Source organism: Myotis davidii, unplaced genomic scaffold, assembly GCF_000327345.1.
Source record: "Myotis davidii unplaced genomic scaffold, ASM32734v1 scaffold167, whole genome shotgun sequence".
Classification (NCBI taxonomy): Eukaryota; Metazoa; Chordata; class Mammalia; order Chiroptera; family Vespertilionidae; genus Myotis; species Myotis davidii.
Genome location: NW_006300048.1, coordinates 5,497,406 through 5,507,462, shown reverse-complemented (window position 1 = coordinate 5,507,462; position 10,057 = coordinate 5,497,406). Strand labels below are relative to the sequence as shown.

The following is a 10,057-nucleotide window of genomic DNA, read 5'->3' as shown; positions in this document are numbered from 1 at the left end:
AATAATAGAAAAGCCAGTGGGTCAGATATGAAGTGAACTTAGGCTTATTCCATTGCAATAAGAAGTCACCGATGCTTTGCAGGCATGAGACTAACATGATATGCTTTCGAAAGAAAAGTCTAGTGTCTATAACAGTGGTTCTCAACCTTCCTAATGCCGCGTCCCTTTAATACAGTTCCTCATGTTGTGGTGACCCCCAATTTCATTGTTACTAATTGAACATAATTAAAGCATAGTGATTAATCACAAAAACAATATGTAAGTATATATGTGTTTTCCGATCGTCTTAGGCGACCCCTGTGAAAGGGTCGTTCGACCCCCTAAGGGGTCACGACCCACAGGTTGAGAACCGCTGCCTTAAATAATCGTATCATGCATCTTGCGAGGGCTGTGTAAAGGATTTGGCACATAATTCTTTATTTTGTAGGAGCCCACAGACATGGTGTCATCCCCACTTAACTGGTAAGGAAACCTGAGGCTTAGAAATGTTGTACAACACTCAGACTCACACCACTAGTAAGTGATAAGGTGAAGTTTCCCAACGTTTTTAGGAAGTGTATTCTGGCAGGGGGGTGACTTCCTGGCGTGAGGACCCCAGCTCAGAGTCCTCTGGGTGGGAGGAGGTGAACCACAAATAGGTCAGTGCAGGCAGGATCTGCGGAGGGAGCACATGAGAAATGTTTCAAAGCGAATTCAGTGATGCCGGTGACAACTACAGTGGATCAGAGAAAGAGTGAATTCAAGGATGACCAACTTCAAGGATTTGCAAGAGAAATGGGATCGCTGGGAAGTAAACATAGATTGACAGGGAAATACATCATTCTGCTTTAGGCATGTGAGTTCGGAAAAGAGTAGGAGACTTAGATGGAGATGTCAGTACGTCAAGATGCAGGTGTGAGATCAGGCTGAGGTTGGAGCTTCTTACAGGGAGAGTGGGGGGATGCTTCCCTAGCTGGGGAGGGGTGAGGCTATGCCATCAGATTGGAAGTCTTCTGAGGAGAGCAGCCGATTTGCCAAGAAAGAAAGCAAACCTTCGCCTTATGCCTGCTGCACGTTGCCATGCTTTGCAAGCCTCCTGTGCAGGGTGCCATTTTCCCTGGAAAAAGTCATGTGAGGACTTGTCCTGGGAGGCACTAATGCAGCGGTTCTCAGCCTGTGGGTCGTGACCCCTTAGGGGGTCGAATGACCCTTTCACAGGGGTCGCCTAAGACCAGCGGAAAACATATATAATTACATATTGTTGTTGTGATTAATCACCATGCTTTAATTGTGTTCAGTTTGTAACAATGAAAATACATCCTGCATATCAGATATTCACATTATGATTCATAACAGTAGCAAAATTACAGTTATGAAGTAGCAACGAAAATAATCTTATGGTTGGGGGTCACCACCACATGAGGAAGTGTATTAAAGGGTCGCGGCATTAGGAAGGTTGACAACTGCTGCGCTAAGGCTTCAGGGAGGTTTCCCTTTCCCTTCTTCACAAACGTTTCTTTACTAGGAATCTGAGCAGTCTGACCTCTGCTTTACTACACATGAACACAGTATTATCAGCCCGGCCTTAACACATCTGCATTATGCTGACATTCACAAACCATGCATATAAGAATTCAAGAAGCCCTAACCGGTTTGGTTCAGTGGATAGAGCATCAGCCTGTGGACTGAAAGGTCCCAGGTTTGATTCCGGCCAAGGGCATGTACCTTGGTTGTGGGCACATCCCCAGTAGGAGGTGTGCAAGAGGCAGCTGATTGATGTTTCTCTCTCATCAGTGTTTCTAACTCTACCCCTCTCTCTTCCTCTCTGTAACAAAATCAATAAAATATGTTTTTTTTAAAAAAAAGAATTCAAGAAGGGGCAACTCATGGCCCATACACCCAAGACAGCACGATGGAGAACTTCTTGGGGCACTTGGACCAACAATCACCCACACATTTCTCTGTGATTGTGCCAGAACACATCACAGCGTCCCCAGCCAGCTCATCAGCACAGGAACTCAACCCCCTCCCTCCTGAGGACAGGAAGCAGACCATGGCACCTCCACTTCTTCCAGACGTGCAGAAATAGGGATGCTGTCTACAACCTGTCTCCATCCACTCAGGAAAAGAGGAGACAGAACCTTGGCATTGCTTTTGAGCAGTAGCCAAGCCTACATCAGTGGCAAAGGCCTGGATGAGAATCTAACTTTGGACCACGTGCTGGAGGATTGTGTGGCTGGGAATCTGTTTCACGGGGGTTGTTGGAAATCCCTGGCCAACGCTTTGGAGGGGGGCGGGGCGGGGGTTGATCCCAGTCACCTTTCTGCTCACAGGGGAAGTGACAGTTTGTAATGGGCGGACTCTGCTTAGCCGTTACCAGACTGGCTGCCATGCATGGCCCTGCCCATTGTCCTGGGGCAGGACCTGCCCGCCCTGTGAAGACGAGGTCCCATGTCCCCATTCAGGTGACAGCATTGAGATCATTCCTCATACCGCAGGAATGAGCTGAAGCCCAAAAGGAAAGATAAGCCAAAAGGAAAAACAGAGAAAAAGAAATTCAACCAAAAACTAAACCAAAGCTATTTCTTTTTATTTCATGGGCTCTCAACAGCTGTTTAGCGTTGCTGGATTTTGATAGTAAGAAAGTTACCGAATTTAGAACAGTGAAATGTCAGAGTCAGTGGGATCACAGCAGTGAACACTCTCTACTGCCAAGAGATCTGACTTTGGTAACTCGACGTGAAAGTCGCCCTGCACAGGGTGTCCCCCAACGGGATGCCCTACACAGGGCGCTTGCCCCTCCATCCCGAGTGGACGCCCAATACCCCCAAACTGAGGAAGGCACCCACTTTTGAAGAGTAAACTCATTGCAACTAGGGAAGTCTTTAAGGGCTTGTTCCTTATGCAAGGCAGGGCAAACAGTGGTTTGATCGAAAAGCTAGCTTCATAATGTATATTTTACTATTTAAAAAAAGCTAACTTCTTACCAACAGATGAGGAAAGGGGCAGTGTGTCGGTCATCCCCTGGCCAGGCTCCCTGTGTCACCTCCTCACCCCCACAGTCTCCACGCTCACTCTGCTATGGCAGACTCCCCTGTCAGCCCCGCATCAGAGGATAGGTGACTGCTGCCCCCTCTTTCCTGTGTCACAACCAGCAGGGCCACGAAGGGGACTTCAGCGACCACCTGTGTTACCTCCCAAGGCACTTCTCCAAATCTGCAAACCTGGAAGAAACCCTCCCCACAAAACAAGAACCACCTCATTTGGTTGCTCAGACGTCCTTTCTTCCTCTGTCTCCTGCTTGAGGGAGTCCCCATTCAGAGCTGCGGGGTGTTCCAGCAGGAAAGAGAAAATGTTGGGCGCCCTGGACACAGTGAACTCAGTCACCATTTGCTGAGGAACTTACACATGAGAATGTGAAGTTAATTAGGCTGATGGCTGGGAGTGGCTGCAGGGCTGGTCTAGATCCCTTGCTTCTGTTCCTTTAGGCATCCTCAGGGTCTGTCCCTCGGGGCACTGCCCTCCACCTCTGCTATTGTCACTCCCCAATGAAAAACCCTTATGCATAATGGAGGGAGGGAGGGGACAGGCTATGTGCATGACAGTGCCCTCCCAGGACCGCCGCCTGCCTGTCACAAGAAGTCCTGTAACAGCGGAGCACCTGGGGGTGCGGGCACCAATGCAGATGTCACGAAGTCAGAATTTGCAGGTTGCATCCTCACACTGGAAAACTCTTCTGAACAAGTACCTGCCATTAGCTGCCAGGTGCTTGCGAACCACCACGCAAAGATGCCCCGACCAGGTCCGCCCACCCTGGCCCACAGCCTTTTCTGATAAAGCCAGTGCAGTAGGTTCCTCTCCTTAGTAATATCTGAAACGGTCCTTCTGCCTTGGGGTTTTGATAAAAATGGCAACACTCTTTAAGGAGAACAAACACATTCACATGAGCTCTGAGTAGCATCTGTATGTACACCACAGCCTTTTAGAGCTACTTGCTCCTTACAGTTTGGTATCAGTCCGTGATACACATTTCCACCCAGCACTTAACACGGAATATTGTTCGCAAATGCCACCCCTGGGCTGTGCTCTTGAGAAAGGCACACACACACACAGAGAGAGAGAAAGAGGGAGAGAGAGAGAGAGAGAGAGAGAGAGAGAGAGAGAGAGTGTGTGTGTGTGTGTGTGAGTGCGCGTGCGCACTTTGTAGCCCTTATAACTAGCAATGGGCCAGACCATGGGAAATGCTCAACCAGTACCTCCTGAACTGAAAAAGACAGACAGGAAGCCAGTTGGCTAACAGCAATTTGATTGTAAGATGGGCAAGTTAAGAATGGCAGACTTTTAGGACTGATAGGGACCTTGAGAGTCACCTAACTCAGTTACCCAGTCACTATTGCAAATCCCAAACAAGCAATGACCCTACCTTATTCCATCCTGGGGCAGCTCTTGCTATAGGTCGTGTCCAGCTGGAACACTTAGAGACTACTATATCCAGAAGGCGAGAGAGTGAAGCGATTGGCTCATGGTTACACAGCACTTAGCAGCAATGCTGGGAAATCAAGAGAAACTGATAACTCACTCCCAGACCCATCCACAATCCTCTGGGAGATCCTGCCATTTTGTCGCTTGCAGTTGAGGACCTGAGGCTGCGAGAGGCTGAGTGGCCTGTTCAGTGTTGTAGTTGATAGGTGGTCGGTCTGGGATACCGTGACTGATAGGTCTCATTCCATTTTCCAATGCCCCCAGCTATCCCTGGGTAAGATCCCAGGTTTCCTGAGACTGTAAATTCTTCTTCACACTGCCTAAAGCAAACCTCACCAAAGAACCTGTTTCTCACCCCCCACTCTTCTCGCTTTTCAGGAGAGAAGTATGAGCTCCATGCAGGGACTGAGTCCACCCCAAGCGTCGTCGTGCACGTGTGTGACAGTGACATAGAGGAAGAAGAGGATCCAAAGCTTGCCCCAAAGCCAAAAATCATCCAAACCCGACGTCCCGGCCTGCCACCCTCCGTGTCCAACTGAGCTCACCGCTCCGCCTCGGCGATACGTCTCCTCTTTCTCATGCTCTCTTTTCCCCGTTGTTTGTCGAAAAAAAATTGCCTTCAAATCACTGGGTGTTTGGTTGTTTGAGATTCCTTCCTTGTAATCAAGCCTCTCAGACAAAAGGGCTAGGAAAGGTGATATGTTCCCTGATCATATCATGCCATCAAGAATAATCCATTATTTAGAAGGTTTTAGGAAATAAAGTAGTATTTTCTTATTGAACAGTCAGCACAGCCTATATCTTCATTCTCTCATGGTGATACAAGCCAGAGGTATCAGTAAAAATAGCACCTGTGTTGTTTGTGAGCTGTTTCAGTCCCAGTCCTGATGTGTGAGTTGTTTATTCCCGGCCACTGAAGTAGGACCATAAGTAAACTTGAGTTTGACTGCATGAGATATCCCTATCTGGTCTCACTCAGTCCTCTGCATCCCGACATTCCCAGGACGTGCATGATCACCAGCATTTACTTTCATGATTTGAGGATCTCCTATTAACTCACAGGTTGTTAGCAGCCAGCCATGTCCTATCTAGAGTAGTAAAATTATCAGCATCGCCCAGCTCAACAGGCCTGGGTATAGTCACTGTTTTGAGTCAATACTTCATGGCTCTGTTAAAATTCCTGGAAGCAAAACTGAGTTTGGCCCCAAAGATATTCCTCAGTCGATTTTGAACTTCCATCTAGAACTTTCCCAGCCTCTGTAGGGAGGCTTGTCCAGGGTGATAGAGACCGATTTCAGACAAACCTATTTATTACAAAAGTTTCATGGTGTCTGAACGATTGTTTTTCCTCTTTGTATATTTGTACAAATGTTTCAGCTGTGCTTTTAAAATCTGGATGTTTTTTATTTAGTGGTTGTTCAGCCATTTGCTGCTTTAAAGCATAATATGTGCATTGCTTATGAATGCATTCATAGACTAATACAGATATTCAGATAATATTACACTCTATTATGGATCATGCTGAATTTTGAAAGGGCACAAAACTTCTCATGCCCATGTATAAATGATTAGCCAACATCTTTACTATCAAGACCACTTGTTTTTAAATAAAGTGAAGAATGCTAATGTCAGTTGTAGACAATTTGGAGGAAACTAAGTCTCCAGAATGTAGCAGCTGCTGGGCATGTTAAAAGGCAAAGGATGATAAATGTATGCCGATCCAACTCATGCAATGCCCATATTGCTCAAACAATTATTTGTTTTTGTTACATGTGATTTTTCTATTTCTCTAGCCCGAAGTGCATTACAGAAGATACACCTATAGAACCATTTCCTTCTGCTGTATGTGCCAGGCCTCATCTACTCCTGTACATTAATCAATTATTTTTGATGCAAATGCCAATTGCGACGGAGTGGGGGAAATAGTTTCGATACCCCAGCCTCAGAAAAACACACAAGAACAATAACTCAGCCAACTGCTAGAAGGATTGTTGTGGTTTTTGACTAAGGTGTATGTTAGTTTTATCAGAAACTTAAAACATAGACTGATCACTCAGAAATTCTAGTCCGTTCTACTGTGAATATAGCAATATTGTACTGGACACAGGATGGGTGAAATTGAGGACAGCATTGCCCGTAAAGTCCTGAGTTTCCATAAGAAAAAAAAATGAAGGCTCCTCTTAAAAATAAAATCTGAGGAGGGTATAATAAGCAAGTGCTTTGACTTTCCTTTGCTGTGGAGATTTTTGGTTTTTCAATAACAAATGTGAGATTAGACTGAATAGTGAAGACATGCCGCCCTCTAGTGGGAGAAATAGAAATTTTGACCTCAGCCATGTTGTGCTGAATCTTCTTAGTCATCTGCGGGTTGTTTGACTTTTATGCTACACAGAATTTCCAGAATGCAGGTTCTAAAGAAATCTGGGTGAGAGAACATATTTGGAAATGAATTTTAAGTGTTAAAAAGCAGATACATCCGACATTTCCAACCAAATTCAGGATAAGTTGAAATGACCGGTCTGTGTAGTCATGAAAGGAAAGCTCAGTGGAGGGTATGACCTAAATGGTTAGTCTTGGTGAACTTTATTGCAAAGTGCCCATGTGAATCTGTCTCAGATCAAGTAATTCTTTCCTGAGGTTGGGCTTGGGGAGGGGGAAGCGTGGAAGCTCCCAGCACTGTGGAAGTCAGAATCGCCTCAGCATCTCCATGACGCACATTATGCAAACCTCTTTCGCACTATTTTAAGTTTGAAAAGTTTAAATATGGAGGGGGGGAGGTTTCCACCAATTGAATCATTTGTGCACGTGTATAGCTCAAAGAGCTTAGACTTCAAATATACCTGGTGAATGACTCTCGGTCCATGTGGTGCAATTTCTTTGTTGTCTGCGTGAGTTGGCTATTTTTGAGTGGTGATTGTGGGGGAGTGCAATTCCGCCTATGGTCTAAGTAGTTACCAAGAGATGAGATGAATGTTTTCCTCATAGGAGCAGAGGGTGGAGCTGAGCCACCTCATGAAGGAGGAGGAACTTGAGCAAGGCCTGGAGGGGGGATGGGATGGATTGGGCTCTGCTGAGGGGAAGTGGGAGAGCCCCCTGTTTCATTGTCATTATTCCACTTTCTTGGTCCTAGATGTCATTTCAGGTGTAGTAGAACCCTCTTTTAACAGTTACCCCACTCTATTCTTTCATGTAAAACGCAATAGGAGACCCAAAGTGGGCAGAATTTGTCACATGCAACACAAAAAACACTTTCATTTAAAAAGTGATGAGGACATTATATTTCATTAAAATTAACAGCATCTGTTCATCAAATTACACCATTATGAGAGTGAAAAGGGAAGCTGCAGACTGGGAGAAGATATTTGTGATACATATAGTTGTTAAGTAACTCATACCCAAAATGTTAGAGGGAAAAAGTTCTACAGATTACTAAGAAAAAGATAAGCAATTCTTTTTTTTTCTTTTTTTACAAATGGTCAAAATACTTAGTCACTTCACATATACTGGCAATTGATGCATACAGACTAATACCTGAAATACCTCTATGGCCCATAAACATTATAAAGTGTTCAGCATCATTTCTCATCAGAGAAAGGCAAATCAAAATCCACGGGGCACACTTCACACCTAGCAGAATGGCCGACATTGAGGAGGGGACAGATAAAGAGCTGGTGATGCTATGGAGCAAGGCGGGGCACAGCTGGCACCACCACCTCAGAACACTGGCGTATCTGCTAAAGCTGAGCATGTAGCCACTTGGGAGCCTTTCACTCCCGGACTTCCATTCAGCAGACATGAGTTTTCACAGCTACCAAAGTACTTGTACGGTAATAGCCACAGCAGCCTTGCTTATGATACCATCGGCTGGATGCAGCCCACAGGTCCTTCCACTGCAGAATGGATAACTAAGCAGTGGTGCATTCACACAAAGGAATATAACAAAGCAACAACAACAACAAAAACAATAAATTATTGGGACATAGAACAACATGGATGGATCTCCAAATCAGCTTTTTCAGCCAAAAAAGAAAAGAGAGACAGACATGAAAGACTATATGATGTATATATGACTCCATTTATGATGTTAAGAGACAGCACTGGCCTATATTGATAGGAATAATCCCCTCATCCTAAAAATACATACATCTATGTCTGTGAGATACTTCCATCCATACAAAGCCTTCCTTTAAAATCTATGAATAAGTACTTTATGACATAGAAAGCACAGGACTTCAGCACTGGATGAGGCACTGTTCATTCCAGTGACAAATATTTACCAAGGACCTACTGTGTGCCTGACACTGGGTTTCCAGTGGTGAACAGGTAGATATTATGGTCCCTGGTATTTCACAGAGTAGAATTGAGTGTGGTAAAGACACTAAACAAAGAAATAAGGAAATAAACAACTACAGATTCTGGTAGGTGAGCACAGTGAAGAAGAGCACGAACACTCTGTGAGAACAGAGAAGAAACTGAAGGGTCACGGTCAGGGAAAGCCTCTCTGAAGAGGTGACGTTGAAGCTGAACTGAAGAAGGAACTGGCCACTGAAGAGCATTCCAGTCAGTGGGTGACAGCCATGGACTTGGAAAGGCCTCCTCCTCACGTTGGAGGAACCTAACGGGTGCATCAATATGGCAGCAGTGCAGAGAATGAGGGCTTGGCTCCAAATGAGGTTGGGAAAGGGTCTGAGCTCTGTAGAGCTTTGTAGGCCAACGAGGGGGCTTGTCGTTCGTTGTAAGCACAATGAGAAGAGTTTCAGCCAGGGAATGATATGACTCAATTCATTGTGAGACATCCTGTTCTCATAGAAATTTCCTGACACAAAGCCACAGTTCTGAATGTCCAAAGAGTCTAGTGTGGGGGCTTGATCCCCCTATTGCCCACTTTAGGCTTGAAAAGATAATTTGGACAGCCGTGTTCATCACTACAGGCTTATCCACCAAACAAATTCTCAAGGTCAATGTGCAGTGCGTTCATGGTTCTAGGAAAGTTTGCTTCTTTTTTCTGTTCCTCCCCAGGTCATTTAGAAGGCCTTGGCGCAAGCAAGGGGGAACAGAGCAGGTGATTAAGAATGATAAGTCAGTGATTCAGGAAAACATTCATTTAGCTGCTGGTACAGTGCGTCCCTGCCAGAGCCACCATGCAGAGCAGTATTGAACACTTGGCAGACGTTCCCCTTAAATTTATGCAACCTGAGGAAGGGAATTTTTCAAGCAAAAAGTTTTCTGTCAAACCCATTCATCTGCTCCTTGCAAAGGTAGTCTGGGGAAATGTGCTTGGAGTTCATTCGGGAGATTTGGTGACTCTAAAAGGAAGACATATCCAAGGTTGTGTGTGTGTGTATGTGTGTGTGTGTGTGTCCAAGTGCATTTGGTATAAGTTGGAAATAGGAAACCCATGATAGGCTGAAATGGTTGACATGCTCTGTGCTAAAAGTTTTCATGTATAATAGCTCCTTGATTCTTTTGCCTTATTTCCCATTCTCATCCAATAGTTGAGTTTGAAAACTTTTAGGGCCGGTCATGACTTGGGCCTCCTTGACCAGTTGCAATCATTAGTGAAATCATTATTGTTCCCCAAACAGACTTTGGGTTT

At 45.2% G+C, this 10,057-nt stretch overlaps 1 protein-coding gene across 5 annotated transcripts in view; it reads left to right on the top strand.

Annotated features, from left to right (window-relative positions):
* Positions 1-7,315, top strand: part of RCAN2 (regulator of calcineurin 2) — a 251,797-nt gene extending 244,482 nt beyond the window's left edge. For all 5 annotated transcript variants that reach the window (XM_006776411.2, XM_015572243.1, XM_015572244.1 and 2 more), the window contains one exon: positions 4,840-7,315. In XM_006776411.2, the coding sequence (XP_006776474.1) occupies positions 4,840-5,000 (161 nt within the window). In that variant the 3' untranslated portion in view covers positions 5,001-7,315. The remainder of the gene's footprint in view (positions 1-4,839) is intronic.
* The last annotated feature ends 2,742 nt before the right edge of the window (positions 7,316-10,057 follow it).